Raw genomic sequence first — 24885 nt, 5'->3', positions numbered from 1 at the left:
AACAGGAAATGCCCAACCGATGCCGAAGACGTCGGAGTTCATGTAACATACGAATGCCCGATGAACCCTTTCTAACCTCCAGCAACAGTGAGATCGCACGTCGAAGTGTGAGAATCTCCATATCCAGCCTTCGTCTCCATGTCGGTGTTTGAGAATTGGTTGACTTCGTCGTCTTTAAGCCCCGCCTTTTGGACACTAGCGAAGCAGCAGAGTATACCAGGTAACTGATTTCACTCATATCTGGTTCATCCTTCAACGAACTGATGATCGTGTTAAGATCACCAATAAGCTTCAGGGTTCCACTGTTCACAAAGATCCTTGGAAGGCATTGTCTCTCACAGATATGAATTTGCCTGACTTTCTGCAACTCCTCAAGAAACTCTCGACGAAGTACAGGGTCCACAGCAGCATCACAATCAAGCGAAAGATCATCCTCCGTTTGGCAGCAGTCTGGACTGAGTTGAGATGAAGAAGTTTCCATCTTTTCTAGCCGAGAAGCTATACTAGGATGTGTAGTCATCAGATCAGAGCTCACAGAGTCACAAGGGGATGGTGATTCCCCAACAGCACTGCACTGAACTGAATCCAAAGTGTCATCTACGGATAGGATATCACCACTATCTCTTGCAGATGAGCAGTCCTTAGAGAGAACAGTGACTGACTGAACAAGGGAGCCATCTTCCAAGTGATTAGCAAACTCATGATCCTCTTGCATCATTGACAGGACAGGTTTCCCACCACGTGCAGCAGGCGCCATCCTGACTGAAGCCATGCAAGGTGACACATTGTCAAGCAAAGGCGTGACAACTGAGCTATCAGCTGATAGAGCAGAAACCACATCCAACGCCGACATCTGCACACCACGACAAACATCAGTCGTAACAGATAACAAACCTGAGACGGGCTTTCCATCCTGTGCGGCCTCGCGTTTAATCTCCTCCAACTCTGATTCAGTCAGACTTCCAGAAGTCAAGAGATATCGCTTCTGGTCTGCCAAACGCTGCTCAGAGACGTCAGTCAGAGAAGGATTTCGTTTACACCACAGCTGATGCATGGGTTTTCTGAAAGCAGAGAACTTGCATGACAACAGCACGTAGTAATAACAAAACATCACTTCCCTATTCATTTGTCGCGTCCATTTCCTTCGTCTTGTTGCATTGCCGTTCCTGTTAGCCGAAACACAAGATTCGCTAGGAACGGTGGGCATCACAGTAGTCTCGTCAGCGGGATTTGAAGCCAAATTCAAATCAGACGCCGCACGAGAGATAGTTCGACCAGTCGCCCTACGCCCAGAACTATTCCTGGTCTTCCGAACAGCTCCAGTGATTCCAGATGTCGACTTTTCGAGCCCTGTCCTGGTTTCCCGACAAGGAACGCGCTCCTCAGCTAGCTCTGAGACGAGCGATACAGCTAGACGTCCATCTTCCATCAATATCCGGGTTATTATTATTATTATTATTATTATTATTATTATTATTATTATTATTATTACTATTAGACGCAACAAACTGTGGTAAAACATGTTTCCTAATTAGATAATAACCCTCATAAACCGAAAGTAGGTTTAAATGTTAGTGAGCGACTTGCGAAAGTTTATTTTTTAAAGTGGCCAATGCTCACGTAGTAAAAGTGTCATTATATATATTTCTAGAAACAATTACATCTCTTTCAAACAATCAAGAACTCCAACAGCTGCTTGTTCATTCTACGCAACTATCTGCAGAAAAGCGTCTCTTTCTCAGGAAAGAGGCGCTGAAGAGGAAATGCGCAAGATTTCAGCAACCTCTCACTTTCGAAGAGAAAAGACTCTTGTACGCTGAAATGGTGGTAGACGACAAAAATCGAGTCATTTGGTGTCCAGTCAGGAAAGCAGGAACCACGACGTGGCGCATTGTCATGCTCATCCTCACAGGCAAGTTCTCGGCAGTAAACGCTGCTTTAGACCATATCATACACAACGACTTTATGGGTGTGACTCGTTTGAGTGATAAATACCAGAACAGTGAAGATATCGAATACAGATTGAGAAACTACACGAAGTTTATTGCGTACAGAGAACCTCTTGGACGTGTCGTGTCTGACTACAGACAAATTAGACTTTGTAACACTCCGTTTCGTGAAATCATGTGCACGCAGATTCTTAAATACAACAACATCTCCATTCAATCGACTAACAACAAGCACGTCCCAGTGGTTCTACCGGAGATAACCTTTCCTCAGTTTGTTAATTTCGTCACACGTTTCGTTGACAAGAAAAGGCACCTAGATCTTAACATTCATTGGAGACCGACACACTTGATCTGTCATCCTTGCCATATTGATTACGATTACCTCGTCGATTTGAACAGTCCTGGTGTTGTCGACGAATCTGCTTACGTTCTCAAAGCTCTCGGAGCTCCCTCCTGGCTGCAGTTGCCACAAGAAAACCGATCGGGTAACGAAACAATGTTCACTTTTCTCTCTCAACTCTCAGCTGCTCAATTTGAACGCTTACGTTCGCAGTACGACGATGACTACGAGATATTTGGATATCAAAAGTTTAATTTGACTTAATTAATTGAGTCACTCAACTCTAGAGATTTAGTTCATTGCAATGTTTTATCACTCTTATCGCTGCATACTGTTTATCTGTTTATTATAAGTTATAATAACAGCGTACTAGTCTGTAATGATTTCAATATATTTATTAAATATTATTATAATTTACAAGAGTTTATTGAAATATGAAAAATTATTGGGTTTAGCTAGATTTGTAGAGGCAGGAAACGAAACAGGTATAAGGACGCGGAGGTTATGGAACACCTGCTGAACACGAACTGGCACAGGCAAGCACTCACAAGCTTATAGTTGCGTGAGTGACAGGTCACTCTCAATCTGGCACCTAGAGCGACTACTGTACGCGTGTACTGCAGCGTAGTAGACTGACAAGCGTACAGTGCACTAGTGCCGCTACTATTATCACACCAGCGATATGTTCACAAGCCAGCGATAACAATGTGCGCATGCGCCACATTTCAATTGTCCGTTCGTCCGTTCCTCTAGAGACCTCTCAATTGTTCCTCGCACCAAATCGTGAGGCTGTCTTTTGGAAATGACCACGCACATAAAATTTGTCTAAAGTAGGCGTGGCTTATCCTGCGTCTTCAGATTTTTAGTGCAAAACAGCCGGAAACAGCTTAGTTAAGTGTTGCCCTCGCTTTACTTTTCTGTGTGCTAAGTCCTCGAACTTCCAAACGTCTACACATGTAGTTACTGCTGGGGTACCCCAGATAGTCTATTAGCACTGCAAGCTGAGCCGTATTTAGAATCTAGCTATTTCCAAGGCTAACCGTAACGGGTCTCTGCAAAGCGACTGCTAGAGTGTCTCACGGTAGCCTCGTCGTAAGAAAGGACTTGCAATCGTGAAAAATCGTGAGATCTCTCAACTCGTGAGAGTTGAGAGGACTGCCTTTAGCGCATGCGCGTCTCAGGTTAGTTACTCATGTTACGCACTAAGATGATGGCAAGTACTGTACACACTCGACGAGGTATGAAATGTTTCAGTATTTCAGAATAATAGTGATACTGTAGATGGCTTGCTCTAAGAAAGAGTTTAGCGTGACACAGCGCATCTAGACTACAATGAAGGCTAAAAACAACTTACTTTCACGCTGTCCGGAAGTAAAGGGGGAGGACCTGCGGCGAGATCTATTTTGCGCACGCGCAATCGCAATATGTGCCATGGCTCGCTCTGTACTGAAATGTTTAGCCGTGAGAAAGCAGAGACTGCTTCTCTGTCCTGTAAACTTAGGTGTGAGCTACATAAGAGCAGTCGGTTGAAAACGTTGACTATCATATTTTGCATAGTAGCTAGGTCGCCAATTGCTGCAGAGGAATTCTCTCTGTTCAACAAGAAGATGAAGCGTTCGAGAGAAAAATCATTTGTTGATATTCGTACGTTGGGCAATTGTTGAGTTTACTACTAAATTCAATTTTTAATTAATTAATATAAATTTTACAGTAGAATGATTTGAAGAAGTTAGACGGACGCAGATTTGTGAAAGCTAGTGAGTAAGCTTATAAATTGAAGTATCAAATAGAATTGGTTTTTATTTGTGTGTCTCTTTTTATTAGGAAGCTGTTGAGTTGTCGTTCTAAAGAGAATATTGAAGTTGGAGTTGAACTGATTAATTAAACGGTATACAGCATGTAAACTGTAAGAAAGATTTTGGGACAATGTAGTGAATGTCAAATTCAACAAATTTGAGCTGCTAATGTTGAGTTAGTTGAGCTGTGTTTGTATAATATTCTCTTGTACAATATTTTCTACGTAGTTGAAAGTAGCAGGGCCGGCAGAGCACTTCAGATGTAGGGTAGGCCAGGTCCAGGCCTTGGCCATCCAGGTCTTGCATGGTCAAGCCCTGCCCACGGTGAACATTAAGTAGCTAATTTATTTAATCACTTGAACCATATTTCTGAAAGTTTTCATCAAAGGCTCGTAGGTGGAAGTCCATTTTTGAAAGTTGTGTAAGCCATGGCTCATCTGCCCCACCTTGCGCTGCTTCCTTGAGGTCTAATTTGCTAAAAGACTATGTTAATTTTGTATCATTTGATGTAGAGCAGTAATAGGGTGACATATATTAAATATTTAATAAGTAGGTGCATCAATTATGATGATATTTTTAATTTTTATTCTGAATAGAGTAATGACTTTTATGGAATGCAACATGATTTTAGTAAGTACGTCTTGTTGTGTATTTGTATAACTTGTTGCTAGTGAGGTAATTGTTGAAGTGCCTCAAGTTTAAGATGTCCTTTCATGGTTTTGCTAATTATGTTTAATATGTTCTTTATGTACTCATGCAGTCTGTCATTATTGCTATGTTATAGGCTCCGGTCTAGTCTGAGTAAAATCCGATTAAGTTATGGTGCTGTTGCTCTGTGAGTTTGCTCTCGTGTCAGCTGTCCATAAATGGCACTTGAAATGATACAGAGCAAGGTTGGTTTAGTACAATCAAATTTCATGACCATTTTTGGGAATGGCAATATGGATGAGTTTGTACTGTTTATTTTATGCAGATTAGTTATAGTGTGTTGTTTTCAAAGTCAGCTTATAACTGCCTCGTTCAACGTGTCTGTTATGAGAAAGAATTTGGGAGTAAGAGTTTGAGCATGCTGAGTGTAAAGATCTTATTTTGGATTTCTTTCTAGCTAAGTGCATGTGCTAACTTATGTTCATGCAGTTATATCAAATGTTGTTTTACTTCATGTTTGCAAGGTTCCTTAGAGTATTTGTGTTTAAGTCTCTAAACAGGCAGACTATGAGATGACCACATGATTAGTTTGACCTGATTTTATCTGCTTTTACTTGAGCTTGCCTTTTTTCTTGTATGCACTCTCTTTACACTCCTTTTCTAAAGTATGTGCAGTTTCTTGTGTCTAATTTTTATACAGGACCTAATTAATATCTAATAGTTGAATTTGTTTTTTAGTTAGAGTGATGTAGACTGTTGGAGCATTGTGTTCTAATGTGATATCTAATGGCTACTATTATTACTGGCTAGAAGAAGCCGAAGTAGTCTTTTAGATGTAAGGGTGTTGAAGGTCGGTCGAGTGACAGCATATCTAGATCTGTTGTACATTATTTGTGTCTACATACATTCTGACTGAAGCTGCTTTTCTGGTAACTCAGCTGGGTTTCATTATTTAAGTTGAACAGTTTAATTAATTGATTAAAAGTTGTCTCTTGTCTTTTGGCATACATTTATTTTGTTAGAATTGTTTAGTAGCAACTACTTAATTTGCTAGCCCAGGTTTCATGATTGGTTGAGATGTGTAAATTTACTTCAGCTTGAGCCTTTTGTCAATGCTTACTTACATTTCAGCAGGTAATAGGAAGGCATGTATGGTGGCAGCTAGCCACATGTCAGTACTGATTGTATCATTATGCTCAACTGGTTGTTACAGTACAACCTCAATTATCCGGACAAATTCTGTTTTCTCCCGACTTTCAGCATTCCCAGATAAATGAACTCTAGTATATTTCACTTCGTTTTTTAATATGCTGTAGGTACAGCCTCTGACAAATGAGCGAATACGTAACAGAGAACGTAATAATCTAATAAATAGGTAGCTGTTGATGACTCTTCTAGTGACATAAATGTACAGTATATGTGGTATTAGAGTGTGGTCTTGTACAGTGGAGGAAAATTAGTTGACATTTATCAACTTTTGATTATTCGGACACTCGATTATCCAGGCTTCTAATCTGTCTCTGGAGGAGTCCGGATAATCACGGCTGTACTGTAATTTCTTGGCTCATATTTGAGAGTATATAACACAGTGTTCGAAAACGTAGTCGTCAAGTTGTCATTTGATAACTAACTGAGATTATGTGACAACCATTCATACCCAAGAAATTTTTGTTTTTATGCTGTAGAGTATAATAGTGAAATTACTCAGGCCAGAGTGACACCTCTGAAGTTCTGGGATTTTGTTTACTTGCCAGAACAATCAGTATCATTATTTGTGAAATATAATAAACGACTGAAAATTTTGTGAGGTTGCCAAGATTACGACTACGTCTGCCATAAACTTTTGAACACTGATAGCAGCTGGTCCATGTAGTAGTTGACCCATTATAATATGAATACATACAATTATTGTGCTTTCAAGTGTGTGGATTTATAAATAGCAAGCAGATGCATTAGACAGAAATTGTTCTAGCTAATACATTTTTGTTAATATACAATATTGATCTGGTAATGCATAATATAAAGTTTGGGACATCTAAGACAGTCTACAATAAATCACTGTGTTTAACGAGAAATTTCCTGATGTAGGTGTAACTGCATACTAGTAATTTGTCTTTCAGCTTTACATATTGACAATAGCATTTGGCATCATAAGCTATGGTCAACTTAATTAACAGGTGTAAGTTATCTCATTGAACTGTGCAGAAGCTGTTGAGACATATGAATCTCTGCTGGATGACGAGGAAGAGATTTGGCTTATGTGGAAAACGTTTCACTCTGCAGTGTATGCTTGTTGCTTTCTTGTGAGCAGTTGATTTCAATGAGTTTATGTTGTGTGCTATATTATTGTTTGTTGTATTAGGCTAATAATGGCATGAGAAGAGCTTTGAAGCTGGGCAGTCTGAGTCGAAAGATGAATTGTTTCATGGGTATCAAATTGTACTACAGTCTTGGTGCAGTTGCTTGCAAACAAGTAAATACTGTAACAGCAGAGTTGTGAGCTGAGTGTCAGTAGATGTCATAAATAATTGTTAGTTTACTAAGTATCACTACTGTCTGTTTCCCATAAGTGTGAACTTTGAAAATCATCAATATCTCCACTGTTTTTTGGACTTTCGCGATGATCTCGGTATCTCGGTAGGTCTGGCATTTCTGTTTATCAATTATCGAAGCCCTTCCTACAAATGAAATGGGAGGATAGTACTTTTGCATATCAAAGACAAATGGGTGGAGCAATGGTTATTATCAAATTATCTTGTAGGACCAACGAATCAGTAACTGGAACCATTTAAGATAATTGGTGTAGCATGGTCCAACTGGAGCAGCTCTTAGTGCTCTAATGAGCACACCTGGTGTGACCTCTACTTCATTACTCACTTCCGAGTTCACACTTACGGGGAATAGACAGTAGTGGATCACATTGTAGTGATGCTGGAGGTATGTATAACTGGTGAGTCGCCGATTGCTAAGAGTTTCTTTGGCAATTTGATGTAATTGGTATAAGAAATTGGGTTAATTACTCACTAGTGTTATATAGCAAACAAACGCAATCATTACGTGTTACTAAGAATTTTTTGCTAAAATGAAGGATATAGATTTTAATACACTCGGTTTTTGTATCAAAGTTTTTTGGCTTTTGTGAACAAACCAAGCTATTTGTTACTACAATGTGCACTTGTGTATCTATAGACCTGGGCCTGTCTGCTGTAGAGCATACGACATGTAGATGCTTGATGGCAAACTAGAAAAAAAGTCATAAGTACATTGGAGGTGCTTATGAAAACCCTGAATAACAACAATAATCAAATTGAAATCTCAGTTTGTATGTTTCACTTGTGTAAGGTTTTTTGAGAATGCCAAGTATTACGCAAGGCATAAGAGCTCTAGGGTACAGTAATGCCGGCCTAGTTTTACTAAGGACTGGAAATGAGTAGGAATGTACAAGATTAGAGATGATATTTGAGTACCCAATACGCTTGTGGTTTCTCTCTTTTATATATTCACGTGTTGAGGTCCTGTTCCATGTCAATGATAGGATGATCAAGAGTTGGTTAGCGCAGTTGTAGTGTCTCCATTGTAATTGATCAGGATGGTTTGTGATAGTTGGAGAAAGAGATTGGTATCGAATGTTATATTTGTATGTTTTATGTAGAATGATCCAGATGTGTGCTTGGAATAATGAGCCTTCTAACAAAGGAAATGAATATCCAATATTCACAGGTTGGTAGTTGTGTACATGTTATGGTTGTGTACTACTACTAGTAATATATTTGTGATGTACTCATTTTAGGCTCAAGCTGGATTAGTGATAAGAGCATTGATGATGACGAAAGGCAAGTATAAAGAGGCTGTGTGTGCTCTTGAGTCTTTACTAAACCATTGGGACAAACTGGAATTTTTACCTCACTCGGTGATTGCACCTTTAACTGTACATTGTATTGGAGGTTATCTTGATAATGAATATGGGTTGTTGCAGATATTGGATCTTGCAAAACTTGTGTATGAGTCAGGCCATTCTGAAATTCAAGCACGTTGAAAAGTACTCATGCTTTATCGAGTTTGCCTCTGAATAAGTACACAAAACTATGTTTTACAGGAAGTTATGGATAAATTTGCAAGTCTTGGTAAGAGAATGCCAGAGCCTTTCATTAGAAACAAGAGACGGTACGACAGATGTGAATAGAATTGAACAAGAAATGGTTAATGAAGAAGAAACAGAGAGATAAGCAGTTCCTACTTAACAAACAATGAGCAAGCTTCTGTAAAGCAAACTGAAAGATAAGTAGTATTGGCAGTACCAATAGTGAAGCTGCTGTTTATGTATTGTAGTAATAAATGTATACATGCATCTGCACTATTGTTTTGTTGTGTCAGTTCATGCATACATGCTTGGTACCATGCATGAGTGAGACCACACACACTTCTGTGCTAATTTACTTATGCTGTCATTCCAACATTTCTGGACTGTTAAATGGCTTGTATGTGTATGCTTTATGTATGGGGAATAGACAGAAGTGTGTAAGAAATGCAGTATTCGAGCAAGGCATATGAGCAAGGTCACACAGGGTGCACCATGCTCGAACTTCCTATCTTGAATAGCAGTATTGTTAGAGAGGAAAGGATGCACTTAGGTAGAGATAATAATAATAATAATAATAATAATAATAATAATAATAATAATACGCCGTGGCTTAGTGGTTAGCGACAATGGCTACCACTCCATGGTTTGGGTGAAACTTGTCTGTCTTTCTTTCTCATGTTTCTCTAGCTTTATCCATGAGACTATGACTCGTTTCAGTCGTTGGGGAGTTTCTGTGGTCTGGCAAACGGTCCGTTGACGATGACGTCCAGTGCTTTCCTGTTGGTCGTTGATATCCACTAGGCGTGCTGTATCAAGTACGCGGTCACCGTAATGCCTGCAATCTATATCGAATTGGCTAGTCATTGATCGCCGTATGGACTACACGGAAACATGTACCCCGCTGGGCTCACCTGCCGGGTTGGTGGGCGCCCAGATGGGGGTCAAGACCCCACTTGCCCATTATGGAGGGGCATAACGACACAATAAATGACTGCCATGGTCGTATGTTTAGTGTGTAGTTGAACCACAATGTTTGTCAAACTTGGTAGAACAATTTTTACCAAGTTTGTGACAGTTGAGATTATATTTACCCTTTATTCTAGTCTGATGACAGTCAGGTAACTGGCGGAAGACTACTGGTTACTGTGCATTAGTGGTTTATATATAATTATATTAAATGGCTTTTCATACATTAATTCCATGTTCCTGCACTGAGATAGTACTGCGAGCAGTGCAAGAGTTATCCAGAAGTGACAATTGTTATGTTGCTTATAGTTTGATTACAATTTCTATTTACGGACTTGTCTGTACGTAGAAATTGATTTGTGTTAAATACTTTGCAACACTAGCTGCTGTATTTAACCAAATACGCCTTTCATCCTTTTTAGCTTTTGCATACACTGTGGGTCTCTTGAACTAATTATAGTCTCTGATGTTCTCACAGTCTTTCACACTGCTATATGTGGACTTCTGCAGCTTTGTCTTGTTAGAGTACATCGATAAATTTCTTTAGGGTTGCTCTTATAATGGCAGGTTGAGTTTTTGCATGGTTAAATTGTCAGATTGCCGTTTCCTCTATATGGCTATAACAGCATGCTGTAAAGTGTGAGGTAATATGGTGTGCAATTTGATGTAGTGAACAATATTTCTTAAGCACATCTTTGCAAACCAACTTGTATATACAAGCTGACAGAAAATACAAGTCGATATTTACATAGTAAAAAGGCACCACATTTGTATCTCTTCTCACTGGAATAGTAAGCAAACAGATAGTCATTGGGATAAAAAATGAACCTACTCAGAAAGCAAATGCGTATACCTAAACACAGTCGAACACTGCATCCACAAAACTGCATGCATGCATAAACATCTTATTCTGTTGGTAGCTTGCACACTTTCTTCACATGAATTGCCAGTCACTAATCAGCACTAATAGCTTCTATATCTACATGTGCTTTATCTGCTGTCGGACGATCTTTGGGATTAGTTGACCAGCAAGCCCTTGCTACACGTGCCCATTTTTTAGCTCTGCCCTGATAAGACTCAATTCCAGACGGATGTGGTGTCTTTTCTCCAACAAAACATCCATCATTTGGACGGTCCTCAGAGAATCCTGGGTTTGAGGTATCTTTAATGACGTTGTATGTATGTGCTCTTTGTTTGTTCCATATTTCCCACAGAATGATTCCAACACTGAACATATCGGCCGTCCAGGTGTACGGCTCTCCTGTAGCTAGTTCAGGAGCTACATATGTTGGTGTTCCAACCATGGTGCCCTTTACGTGATCAAACAACTTGGCCAAACCCATGTCTGCAATTCGTACTTCTCCGATTTTTGTTAACTAATGGAGAACCAATTGCAGTAATGATTATTTTATTTGCGGCAATTGAATTGCTTACCAGGATATTTTCAGGCTTTAAATCTCGGTGAATGATGGCATTTTCGTGTAGATATCTGATTCCATTCAGAATACCAACTGCAAGAGATCGAGCCTCTTTAAAGCCAGTTAGTGTACGATGTGGTGGTTCAAGTTTTTCGTTTGCTATTACATTCGCCAGAGTTCTCCTGCACCATTCATATAGCAGTCCTACCTTGAGAGGGTTTTCTGATATCTGTACTGATCCATAGAACTCCACTATGTTGCTATGGCTGCACTTTCTGTCAAACAAAAGTCAATCATACATATTATATGATTTACAAACTCTACTGCATGACTGTTTGATACCTGCAAATGTCAATTTCGTTCTTCCAATCAAGAGCTGTTTGTGGTGTAATGGGGTTAATTGCCACTTTTAGTGCAGCTCTTCCTATTCCTTTAACACTGACTTTGTAAATTACACTAGCATGTCCTCTAGCTGTTTCCACTTGTGATAAGAAATCTTCCTTGGTAAATTTGTGAGTATCCAATTGTAGTCTCAAGTGTGACATTTCACTTTGCAGCATGTGACATTCTCGAAACAGCTTTCTATACGTAGGAATATTAGTTTCTTCTTCTTTTGCTTGAGCAATCAACCGCTGGTGGAGTTGGCTTATTCTTTCAGGAATGTCTTTTAAGACAACTTTCACAGACGGGCAAAAAGATTCTAGCAATGATAAGACCATCTTACACAAGAGTTGAAAGTCAGGTGCTTCATTTTCTTGCAAAAACATATTGAATGCTCTTTCTAATGTTGCTCGAAATGTAGCTTCTTTTCTGGACTCCACCAACTTAATTACTCCATATATAGGAAAAGCAACTATGTTAGCAGAACAGAGAAGAGACACTGCAAGAGATGAAAGATCTTTTGCAAAAGAGTTGTCATCAGATTTTAGGTCTTTTCCTGTAATGGTCATGCCACTGACAGGTCTGCTTTCTCCTCTGACGTCTAAGTCGAGCATGTGTAATGATTTTAGTAGCTTTGTTGCATCTTCAGCAAAAGTTGTATTTGCCCAGTTGCACAACTCTTCAAAGCCATTACAGGTGCATATGACTTTACTAATTCGCTGGTTTAAAAAATCTTTTACAAGTTTAGCATTAAAGGGTATTTGCTGTTCAGCTTCTAACGATGATTTCTTCCATTTCAAGACTTGTTTATGTCCCTCGTCTGACTGGAGATAACCATAGAACTCAGGCAGAAGTTCAATTATCTTTTCTGTCAATTTACTCTTAGTTTGCAAAAGGGCTCCACTTTGCAATAACGAAATACGTTCTTGTATTTCTTTTTGTTGAATTTTTCTCAGATTTCTAACTTCAATGGGCAATCGCAACTGTCTCAATGTTGCTTCCACTAAATTCCCAGCATTGAAAATAAGATCACACAGTTTTCTAAACAAGTTTAAACTCATTAGTCTACAGAACGAATTTTTTCTATATATTTGACATGCTTTAGTGATTTGTTTGTTCTGTTTTCTAATGCTCTTGGAACCATTGTCTTGATCAAACAGCAGAGGTGTTTCAAATCAGGATTTATTCTGCCAAACTGCTGAAACAGAGCAGCTTGTTTTGAGTTCATCGTTAGCAATTGATGTCTCTGAAATCCTGGCCAGCGTTTCTTAATCCCATTGGCTACAAGATCTAAGTAGATATCATTGCTTTCTTTAGGAACCATGTCCCACTTGTTTATAACGAATATTGTCGAGTCAAGCAGAAGAAAATCTTCAACTCCTTTCAGATATGCTGCCAGTAAACCACCAACCTATGCAAACAACATAATAGCAGTCTTACAGACAGACAGAGCGCAGCTGAATGTGTGAGCATACAAATGCACACATGCACACTCCTACGTTGGCATCGCTATTACTGCAACTAGCAGTCCAGTCAGTGCTATTGCGTTGGAAAGAAAAGTGTTCCATGCTGACAGGAAAGACTTTACTCATTTGGCTTGTTCTTATTTGATATCTGAGAAGATTTCAAAAGTTATTTAAAATTGGACAGTTTAAGGTTTCTTTTTCATTAATTTGCTTGCCGAATGATAACCATTTTTATATTTACAGCACTAGCAATCCCAATTTAAGCAAAGTTGAAAACTTTAATTATTTCAAATTTGGAATCTGCAAAATTGTAACTTTATTGCTAAGCAAATAAAGTTGTAGCAGTCATGATATTTAGAATTTAGTGTTATTCTATTTACATAGCAACAAATGGGAATGCATAGGTATTACTCTTAAAATGGGTATTTGTTGCATGTGTGGGTGCATCCATGCGTCAGTCCCTGTGATTTGTGTACAGTACTGCAGTGTTTCGAAAAAGACGTGGTAGTGGCAACGATGGAGGTGGTGGTGGAGGTGGTTGTGGTGTGTGTGTGTGTGTGTGTGTGTGTGTGTGTGTGTGTGTGTGTGTGTGTGTGTGTGTGTGTGTGTGTAAGTTTGATCTTTAACACCAGTAATGTGAACTAAACAGGAAATTGGAGTAGCTCTTTTAATGCAGAACGCATTCAGAATTTTTTTGGTGAAAGTTGTTTTATGTTTTAATTCTCAGTGTCAATCTCGCAAGCAGCAGTGATGCATGACAGGTCTATAGCTTCTGTCAGCTACCAATAGTTGCTTTGGAAAACAGTAACATCTTCTTTATCATAAATGCACGAAACATGTAGAAGCATGTAAGTACATAGCGATATTGTACCACCTGTGCTGCTTCTTCTGCAGGTAAACTTCCATTCAGTACGTAGATGAAGCCACAAGCACCACGTTGTTGACATAGTTCAGTAATCTGTCTTGCAACACAGTTTTCTGGTTCGTCTTCTGTCACTCCAGGACTGTCAATCAATGTAAAACACTAGAAGAGTTGAAGAGTACCTCATAACAAAAGCTAAACTTCTTCTACAAATTGCCTGAACAAAATTTTACCTTTAAAAAGTCACTGGGCCAGGATATTGTAACTTGTGAACATTGGTCATTTCTATCTCGGCTGCTTGTCCCTAATTTATCGCTGGAACAAGATGGTATTTGCTGTTGGCCACTGTTGAGTTTTGTATGTTTACGGCCCAGAGCTGTGGCAAGTTTTTGCCGCCCTTTGGTAGTGGTGAGATCAACTGTTTCCTCCTCTTGTTCTTGATATCGAATAGTGGCTTCTTTTTTCTTACCATATTTAATGATACATAGAACGGAGGTAGCGGCGTTGTAATCTGTTGGAAGGATGAATTCTCCAAGTAAAACATTGGACAGAGTGCTTTTTCCAGAAGACGTACTACCTATACAAGTATAGGCATGCAGAAACAAACATGTATGTTGTATTATAACTTTGTATTAAACAGATAGCCATTATTAGAGGACAGGCTAGGTTTGATGAAACCATCAGACAGACAAGCAGACAGACTGACAGGCAAGCAGACAGACAGATACTTTATTCTCACATAGACGCTACTTGTACATATGCTAGGGTTTTTGAAAAGCAAACCAGTCCTTGCAAACAACAAAGTCATAGATTGAATGTCAAGATCAAATAATCTATCTAAATCAACATGATTAGGCGACAGACAGACAGACAGACAGACAGACAGACAGACAGACAGACAGACAGACAGACAGACAGTTAAATATATATTGTATTTAGTTGTTAGTTGTTTTCTCTTGCTTTTATTGTTCTAGGACAAACGTATTTAGCCATTTGCTATTGTAACCTAATTTAAATATGAAAAATATATGTATTGACAGACAGACAGACAGACTCTTAGTTGTAATTGGGACCTCTTGGGTCCAAGTTGTCTTAGAGCTTGTAGATTTTAGCGTATTGTAGACTGTAATAATGTCTTGTATAAGAAATATATATATATATATTGAAAGACAGACAGATGAAACCTACTTCATCTATCTTTAAATATACTGTGGCAGACACACAAGACGTTTTATGGTACGGATTCCATTAGGCTAATCAAGAGACTTTGTAAGGTTAATGCTTTTAAATTGTAATATATTTGACATACAGACAGACAGACAGGCAGACATGACTCAAACAACTTTTCACAAGTTCTTGGTTTCTGTGATTTGGATCTTCCATAGGAGCAAATATATCACTGCCATGGCATGTCATTCCTGTTGTCCTTCATCTCCAGCCACGTCTATTTGGATTTTTGGATACGCTCACTTGTTGAGCTCCCACTTCATATTCCAGCTTTAAGGTCCATTGTTGACAATCTCATTTACTGTCCTTCTCGTTTGCTTGGTGAGGCTCTTGTTAAGTCATTACCTCTTGACAAGGTCCCATCTGATTATCTAGCAAGACCAAAGGAGCTTCAACACACATGCAGGCTTTCAGATGAGCTGTTTACCAATCAGCTGCACACCTTGATTGTAAACTCCCTAACTGCAAGAGACGCATCAATACTCTATTGTCTACAAGGGAAAGGAGTCGGTGCCTGGTTAAATGCCATCCTATTATCCAAGGTTTCGCACTCCAATCCTGCGATTTTTGCTTGGCGTCACTTGTGAGGTTTGGTTTGCCCATTTCTCTTTTCAGATTGGTCAGAGGCTCGCAACTGCAATGCACCACTGGATGATAGTGGATACCATGCACCTACTTACCTGCAAGCCAGGGCCTATTTGGTCCCATGAGTCTATTATTGGAGTGTAGTTGAAGTGCCTTAGACGAGATGTCTATGAATTCATCATCGTTGCAAGCCAAGAAACAGGTATACTAACTCTGAATGTAGACTTGACATTATCATGTTTGATACGGAGTTGCGTTCTAATCTTGACCTTGACATCTCGTTGGCACACCTTTGGAGCTCAGATGTTTTACCAAGCTCTGCTGAGTCAACAGGGGTTGCAGCAAACCGAAGAGAAACCAGAAAGATGTCCAAGTACAAACAACACAAGCTGCCTGGAGGCTCAGTAGTCAACTTTTCCCACTGGTAATGGAGCATTTTGGGTAATGGAACATTTTGGATCATGGGGAGAAGAAGCAAGAAATTTTTTTGCAGAAACTGGCAGCTTTTTCGTCAGATAAAGCAGGAAGACCCAATGCTGCAGAATTATTAGACTTTGGAGAAAAGATTCTCTGCACAATTACAGAACAAGTTATATAAAAAAATTAGCATGTTGTGTGGTGGGTTTGAGAAGCCCAGCTTTCTTAGGACCCAATTTTTTCTCATTACACTTAGTCGTATATAAGTGTTTTAGTTTGCTGTAATGTTAGCTTTCAATGAACATTAGTGTAGCTGTATTACTGTAGTTCTTTGCAGAATTGCATCATACTTTGATGTAAGAAATAAATGATTGACAGACAGACAGACAGACAAATATATCATGTATTGGACAGACAAACAGACGAGACGGACAGACAGACAAACAGACGAGACGGACAGACAGACAGGCAGACAGACAGACAGACTGACAGACAGACAGTGCCATTGGTTATGGAGCACTTCGGTCAATGGGAAAAGCAAGCTGAAGCCTACCTTGATCAATTGTCAAAGATATCCAGAGATGAATGTGAAAACCAGACAGGGCAAAGCTTAAAGACTACTGGAGAACACAAATGACTATCCAACTTCAGAAAAGCAATGCAAGAGTGTTCCTGTATAAGACATCCAGCTTTGTACAGGCATTCCCAAGCAACATTTCTGACTTACAAGCTAGTTTTGGACATTTTGCCCCTTTACCACTTAATCTGCGTGTTGTAATTAGCTGTTGGACAGTGTGAACTGAACTTTATAGCCTTTAATTAAAGTGCTTGCTATTGTAGCTAACTTCATTTATGATAATATATGATTATGGCAGACAAAGAGACAGACAGACAGATTGTTTATTCCCTCCCAAATTGTAAATGTAACAATCACAAAAATGAAAGCACTTTAAGCATTAACAAAAACTGCTGAAATGTCTGAAGTTATATCTATTATCACACACAGACAGACAGACAGGCAAGCTTTCGACGTCTTGCCGTACTGCTCTGTCGACGAATAGCTTCTCAAAGAAACAGCAGAAGATATCTAAAGAAGCTGAAGCTTGGGATTTGATATCTGGCCTGTCGATTGACACCATTCTACGTGCAAAACCACCCAGGGCAGTCCAAAAATATCAGCTAATGTAAGATTTACATTTCAAGCTTGCTGCGCAATCCCGCTACGTCAAATAGCCAATTGCCCTGATGAATGCGCTTGGAAGTTACTCCTATTACTACTGAGAATGATTCTACAGCCTCTAAGGAGAGGTGGAAAATCAAAGAAACGTGAAATTTTATCAATCTATGAAAAATTCTTAGATTACAAATGGGAAGAATTGCTACAGTTCAACACTCCAGACAACAAGAAGGCTTTACATCAAAATCAAGGATCTTCAAGGAAGAATGCAGCTACTTGACTAATAAGATGTGGTGAAATATCAAGAGCAGCAAAGATCCTCAAGATTCCTGGTTTAGCTCCAACATCACTTGATACCAGAGACAAGCTTGCAGCTAAGCATCCGCGTCGGTCTGGTGATCTGGACAATAACATCAGTTCAAATGAAACTTTATTTCGGTTGTCGAAAAAAGATTTGTTCAGCTCAATTCACGGGTCTCTGCGAGGATCTGTATGCGGTCCATCAGGTTGGAGATATGAACACATTCGCCTCTTACTGGGGGCATGCTCTGTCAGTGATCATCTTTACAAAGCTTGCGCAGTCATTGCTAGGGGTCATTTACCTCATTCAATATCATCTCTTTTCTCAGCTTTCAGACTCATAGCAATACCCAAGAAAAATGGAGATGTACGGCCAATTGCTGTTGGTGAAGTTTTTCGTCGGATAACAGCTAAAGTCATATGCAATCAGCTAAAGAGCAATTTTGCTGATCATTTGTCACCACTTCAGCATGGTTTGGCAGTAGAGGGATGATCAGAAATGTTGGTTCATCACATCCAATTAGACCTTGAATCTAATCCCAGTTGGGCATTACTCAAAACTGATATGTCAAATGCATTCAATTCCGTTAATAGATCAAACCTACTACAGCAAGTAGAGTCTTCTTTTCCTGAAATATTAAATCATGTCAAACAGATGTATGCAAATGTTGGTCATCTTGTTTACCAAATGGGAGAAGAAACAGTCCTCATCAACTCAGAAGGAGTCCACCAAGGGGACCAATTAGGTCCAGTTCTTTTCTCCCTTACAATACATCCTGTCTTGAAGCAGTTACAACTACAGCACAACAGAGGTCGAGTATTAGTATATCTAGATGACATTTTTCTACTTGGTGAACCTGATGCAACCGTCACTGCAGCCTTACATCTGAAATCATCTCTTACTCCTTTTGGCTTATCAATATGTGATCAAAAATATGAGCTGTTCACTCCTGACCGACTTAATACCAAACATTGCCCATTTCAAGTGACGAATGATGGGACTATGGTCTTAGGCATTCCCGTGGGAAGTTCTTCCTTTGTCTTTTCCAAGTCTGAAGACATAGCTCACTCTGGTCAATCACTTTGCTCTGCTTTGTCTCAATTAGAAGATCCTCAGTCAGAATGCCTTCTACTACGTCATTGCCATGTTCCCAAGTTAAATTACTTGGGTAGGTCAGTATCACCATCTTTATTTCAGTCTACAGCTGAAATATATGACAACATGACTCAAAGAGCCTTTTGTAAAATATTGGGAGTGCCATCAATAGTCGATGAACGGTGGAAACAGGCAACACTTCCTATCAAATTAGGAGGATTTGTAATGACATCGGTCGATGCTATTGCTTCATCTGCGTTTTTAGGAGGATGGATGCATACTCTGTCAAACTTGCCTACTAGGTTCCCTCACTTGACTAACGATGTATCACTCTTGCTTGCAACCGATAATGTCTCGAAGATCTTGGCCGATATTCATTGAGCAGTCAAGTCTACTGGTTGTGATGATTCCCAACATTTAAGTGAGTTCGTCAAACAGTCCACGAAATTACAACAAAAACTATCCAGTCAACTACACGAGACAAATGCAAATTCCTGCCTGGAAACTTCGATTTCACAATCAGGTAGAGCTACAGCTAAATTTAGATCAATGAGAGGAAGGGAGCTGGGTCATGGCTGGAAGCCATTCCTACTGAAGAGATTCTTGCACTGAAACCCGACGAATTTTGTTTGGCAGCATCTCTGAGGTTGGACATACCTGCACCTTTTGTCAACTGGAACATCCAGTGTGAATGTGGCAAGTTGGCAGATCAATATCATCTTCTTACATGCAAACATGGAGGTGGGCCTGTGTGGCAACACGATGAAATTGTAAATGCATGGAGCACTTGTCTACATGAATTAAAGATTCATCATGAGAAAGAACCTTGACATCGTTACTCTGGAAATGAGAATAGACCAGACATAGTTGTGTATGACTCTGGGTGTAGCTATGACCTTGATGTAGCTATGGCTCATCCTTTCAGCCAAGACACCTTATAGCAGGCAGCTTTAGAGGAAGGTTTGCTGCAGCAAGAAGGGAGGAAAGGAAAATGATCAAATGTGAAAAACAACAACTTGCTGGCAATACATCAAGCCTCAATTTCACTCCTCTGGTATTTGAACATTTTGGAACATGGAATCAGAAGCTACCAACTATCTAAACAAACTAGCCAGAAGATCAAGGGACATTGAAGGCTATACAAATGAAGCTGACTTTAGAGGTTTTTGGAGAAAAAATTTCAATAATATTACAATGATACAACACTAGAGTCATCCTCCACAAGCTGACACGTGTCTTCCCTGGAGAAGAAGATGAGAACATACACAATAGAGATTATCAAAGTAGTTTGCATTAGACTAAAGCTGAACTCACTAGATTTCTTGTATTTAGTGTTAGAAATGTAACGTAGAGTTTGTGTTTTAATAAATGAAATTGACAGACAGACAGACAGACAGACAGACAGACAGACAGACAGACAGTCAGACAGATAATTTATTCTTATACAGATTCTACTCGTACGTATGCTAGGATTTTTTAAATACAAATCAGTCCTTGTAAACAACAAAGTCATTAATTAACTAATGGACTTCTTTGAATGTCAAAATCAAATAATCTATCTAAATCACCATGATTAGGTGACAATTTTGATAGTTTTCTAAGAATGACTTTGGCATTGCATCTTTGCAGAATTGTAGAAAATCTTTTCTCCAATACGACATGAACATGGAAGCATTAAAATTGGCTTCTGGATTTGCTGACTGTTGTGACAAATGCTGCAAAGAATTCACTGCCTTTGTGCCCTACCTCCCAAAATGTTCTATCACAAGAGGAACACATCTTGATACATATCCTCCTGGAACAAGCTCTTCTGTATATTTTTTTCATTTTCTTATCTTCTCTTGTCACGGCAGCATGACCATTTTCCTTGCTAGACCTCCTAATAATGTCCTGACTCCATGGATGAGCTAGGGACACATCAATATCCAAATTCTGTCCAGTATTTGGATCAAACATTGTTATTAATGTCTGAATGGTTTTCTGTATTGATGTATTTATGTCTTGGTTCTGTTTGATGGGGAAGGTGAAGGTCAGAAAGGCATTCACTCCACCCATTTAAGACTGAATTGTGAGACCACACATGTCCACCCCCATATTTACAGGTACAGACAGACAGACAGACAGACAGATTGTTATATTTGAACTCTTACTCTACCAATAACAATCGCTAACTTTACGTATGCATAACAATAACAGTCATTGAACAAAATGTTGAACGTCTTTATCATACAGAAAATCATTAAAATTGCACTTAGGCAACTTTGACAACTTTTTAAAAATCACACGAGAGTTGCAAGATTGTACAACTACAGACAGTTGCTTTCTCCATCTATCTCTAAAGTCTGTTTTGCTGCTCTTCCATTTGCATCTTTTGAAATTTTTGAGATCTTATCGAGATAGTCTTCAGCCATAGGGCCCGAAAAGTCAAAGTGTTCAAAACCGGTGGAATACATGTTGTATCAGATTCCGCTATAGACTGCTGTTGACCGTATTTTGTCATTTTGCGTTTTTCTCTCAACTCAGCTGCATAACCTGATATTTTGGCAGCTGATTGTACGGTGTCACAAGAATGTGGAAGAGCAAGTGAAATGTCCAGGTCTTTTGTCAAAGTGTCCAGTGGGATCATATGTTATTATATCCGGCCTGTTCTCAGAGTCAGTATACCTATTTCTTGGCTCAACTTGATGAGGAATATTTAACTTGTCTAAACATTTAGCCCAAGTTGACACGATTGTATTGTGTTGCCATACTGGGCCACCGCCAAACTTGCATGTCAATAGATGATAACCGTGTTCATGAAGGCTTGTACCACAATCACACTTGGTAACAATCTGGGAATATGATAAAGGAATACCAAGACAGACAGACAGACAGACAGATTATTATATTTGAACTCTTACTCTACTAATAACAATCGCTAACTTTACGTATGCATAACAATAACAGTCAATGAACAAAATGTTGAACGTCTTTATCATATAGAAAGTCATCAAAATTGCACTTAGACAACTTTGACAACTTTTTAAGAATCACACGAGACTTGCAAGACTGTACAACTGCAGACAGTTGCTTTCTCCATCTATCTCTAAAGTCTGTTTCGCTGATCTTCCCATTTGCATCTTTTGAAATTTTTTGAAATCTTATTGAGATAGTCTTCAGCCATAGGACCCCAAAAGCCAAGGTGTTCAAAAACCAGTGGAATACAGGTTGTATCAGATCCTGGTATAGACTACTGTTGACCATATTTTGTCATTTTGCGTTTTTCTCTCAACTCAGCTGCATAACCTGATATTTTGGCAGCTGATTGTACAGTGTCACAAGAATGTGGATGAGACAGACAGACAGACAGACAGACTGTCTTAAATTGACACAATAGATGTAAGCAGCATTGTATTATGTACTTAAGAAAATAATAAATATTCAAATGTCTGTATAATCGATGGACTCTTTTAATTATTAAGATCATTTTATAGAGTTGGAAAGAACATTGTCTCGAGTGTTTGCATATTCTGTATTATTCACGTGCAGACATATGGACATGCAGACAGGCAGAAAAAACTTCTAGATCAATTTGTCCAGTCTTGATTGTATTGTTTATGTGCTACGAGTAATTTAAAAAAAAGACAGAAAGCCACACTGACAGACGGATGATGAGGGCGTCTGAAGCAGTCTTTTTGGCAAGCTAAGGCCTTGTGTTAATTTTCATTTCCTCGTTTTTACTACAAAACTACTGTTAGTGTATTAGTGTAACACTGACACATTTGTGTTCAAATTCACTTTGTAACAACAAAGGGAATACCCACTTTGTCTTGTCCGTGCAATCCAAAGTACGCCTTATACATCTATTCTCAGATACAAAAAAGCTGACAGAGGCAGATTGGCTCTATCAGCTTTTTGTACTGACGTTGACATAGGTAGGCTACACAAGTTGTGTCATGCGCATTTACCTGAGACAAGTATCATTGGCTTTTTCCCGCAACACTCTCTATCTGTTTCATAATCTTCTTTCTTTAGCCAAAATGGGTCTTTTGTAAAGTTGAGATTGCCAAACCACTTTAAAACTTCGGGATCACAAGAAAACTTTTCTGTTTTTTCGCTTAACTCTTTGAACGCTTGTGTCCTATCCAAGAACTTTTTGAGTACAGAATCAGAGAGAGCAATTTCAATGGGCTACAGACAACGGGAAGCAATTATCTGTTACTAAACGACTGTAAAACCACTGACGACGAATCGACTTACCGCTGGTGCAGCTGGAGGAACACGGTACCGTTCTTTGATGTGTTGAAGAAGTCGCGCTCGATACTTCTCTAGACAGGCACAGTTGTCGGTATTGACATCTAAGGCTTTACACCACTTCAGTAATTCCTCGATGTCCTGAAAATCCATAACCGTTTCAACCGGTACAGGACTGAGGGAGCGAATCGGCTTTGGCCTTGGTATTGGTGGAGGGTTTTTGGGTTTTTGATGCTCCTGCTGAGACATTACAACCAACTCTTGCAAAGAAACAGAACCTTATTGTGATGTATACACACAGGTCTTGTGATTCTGTCATGTGATTTTGTCATGTGAGTGGTTTGAGTATGTCTGCTCACGAGATAGGTAACTTACGAACGCGGAGAATTGGTCACGTGCTTGTGTGTGTGTGTGTGTGTGTGTGTGTGTGTGTGTGTGTGTGTGTGTGTGTGTGTGTGTGTGTATGTGTGTGTGTATTGTGTTTACAGTCTGATTTATATATTAGCGCATGCAAGTATTTTGTGATATGCCATGATGGCAAGAATAGCATGCAAGAGAGGATGTCCGAAATGCAAAAAGACTTTAGTTAATAAAAGTCACAGCATGTAGGCTAAAAACAAGTTCTAGCGTATGCATAGCGAATAGCAAGAAGTTACGTTTAATCGGCAATAATTCTGTTAAGCCGTGTCCACACCACGTCTGTAAACTACTAATTCTAGTAAGGACTCGTGCACGTGAGCATTTCAGACAGCCAGTCTGTTAGTGCAGGCGGTTAGCATGGCGAGTGCGTCATCTGCTGACGGACGAACTGCAGGCGCAGAAGACCAGCAATCTTTATCCAGACTTGCTCTATCTCGCTTCGAGACAACGTCTAGCTCGTCCCTCGATCAATCCGAGATCTCTTCACCAGCAAACTTCCCATTCCCAGGATGAAGTTCTCCCTCTTGCAGCTGCATCCAGAATTCCGCAATCGGTTTCTCTGTGTAAAACGATTGCACCCTCTGGCCCTGATAATACCAACGCTAAACATATCGACCGAACAAGTGTACGGTTTTTCGTCGATCATGCAGTTCAGTAGGCCGGCGTTCCGCATATGGTACGCCCGTTTCTTCTTGCACGGACGCGGCCAGACCCATATCTGCAAGACGAATGTCTTTCCGGTCCGTTATCTGTCGAAGAAACTGCAATAGTAGCGATGAAAAGAGCGCTGAATGCATGATTGCTTACTCAAACATTTTCGGGCTCCATGCGGATTTTGATGAAATGATGTCCTTCCTGTGCAGGTACTTGATCCCACTGACCATACCCAGAGCAAGATCTCGCACTGTTAATTAACAACCGTTGTGGTGTATGTGCTGGTTCTCGTTTGGCGTCGGTAATAAAATCGGCCAGGGTTCTCAGGGCCGGATCCAGAGGGGTTAAGGGGGTTAAAAACCCCTCTTTTCCAATAGGCATGGTTCAATAATTTCATATAAATAATTTCACTAGCAAAGAGAAAATTAGTAATGCTATAACTACTGCTAACGGTGAAACCCTCTTTCAAAAATTCCTGGATCCGGCGCTGGCTTCGCCACCACACCATTCGTACAGCAATCCTAGCCCGAGCGGGGTTACTCCCAGCTCGACTGATCCATGTAAAACTATATAAACAACAAAGAGAGTATAATACCGGTATACGTTCGTAACTTTACATTTTCTTACTTGCAAATGTACAGATCATTTGTGAAATCGTCGGCTGTTTCCTTTGCATGTACTAATGGGGTGCTTGAACGTTTTCAGAGCAGCTTCTCTTCTTTCAGCAGTGGCGACCGTAATTGTGAACAACGTGCACGGAAACTTTCTTTGACTCTTTCTTCTGCCTTCTGCAGCCGCTCGATATCAGCAGTTGGATACCTTATTGTAACATAAAGTTAACTTTAGCACTTGCATGTCTCAGAAAAACA

The 24885-nt window shown here is 39.6% G+C and overlaps 3 protein-coding genes and 1 long non-coding RNA gene across 7 annotated transcripts; 2 read left to right on the top strand and 2 right to left on the bottom strand.

The window, feature by feature from the left end:
- Positions 1-1955: 1955 nt before the first annotated feature.
- LOC134186201 (carbohydrate sulfotransferase 11-like) lies at positions 1956-2648 on the top strand. The gene has a single exon (XM_062654116.1). It carries the CDS (start codon positions 1966-1968, stop codon positions 2551-2553), a length of 588 nt encoding a protein of 195 aa, XP_062510100.1. The 5' UTR covers positions 1956-1965; the 3' UTR covers positions 2554-2648.
- Positions 2649-3678: 1030 nt separating this feature from the next.
- LOC134185818 (uncharacterized) lies at positions 3679-9087 on the top strand. Of its 4 annotated transcripts, none has more exons than XR_009970840.1 (12): positions 3679-3790; positions 3850-3933; positions 4001-4046; positions 4114-4177; positions 4870-4978; positions 5059-5137; positions 6939-7036; positions 7096-7206; positions 8386-8453; positions 8524-8643; positions 8710-8772; positions 8830-9087. It is a non-coding gene; the product is annotated as an uncharacterized LOC134185818 (long non-coding RNA). The 4 variants fall into 4 exon arrangements; XR_009970841.1 differs by having other exon boundaries at positions 4001-4050; positions 7096-7162; XR_009970838.1 differs by having other exon boundaries at positions 4001-4050.
- Positions 9088-10463: 1376 nt separating this feature from the next.
- LOC134185189 (uncharacterized) lies at positions 10464-12640 on the bottom strand. The gene is made up of 3 exons (XM_062652971.1): positions 11541-12640; positions 11215-11473; positions 10464-11156 (listed from the first exon to the last, which is right to left on the bottom strand). The coding sequence occupies exons 1-3, from the start codon at positions 12638-12640 to the stop codon at positions 10734-10736; spliced, it is 1782 nt and encodes a 593-aa protein (XP_062508955.1). The 3' UTR covers positions 10464-10733.
- LOC134185188 (uncharacterized) lies at positions 12640-23191 on the bottom strand. Its single transcript, XM_062652970.1, has 5 exons — positions 22949-23191; positions 22657-22879; positions 14141-14484; positions 13920-14069; positions 12640-12990 (listed from the first exon to the last, which is right to left on the bottom strand). Exons 1-5 carry the CDS (start codon positions 23189-23191, stop codon positions 12640-12642), a joined length of 1311 nt encoding a protein of 436 aa, XP_062508954.1.
- Positions 23192-24885: the final 1694 nt, after the last annotated feature.

The sequence above is a fragment of the Corticium candelabrum genome, chromosome 10 (assembly GCF_963422355.1).
Source record: "Corticium candelabrum chromosome 10, ooCorCand1.1, whole genome shotgun sequence".
In the NCBI taxonomy this organism is placed as follows: Eukaryota; Metazoa; Porifera; class Homoscleromorpha; order Homosclerophorida; family Plakinidae; genus Corticium; species Corticium candelabrum.
The sequence above is the reverse complement of the archived record's forward strand: the minus strand, read 5'-3'. Positions and strand labels throughout refer to the sequence as shown.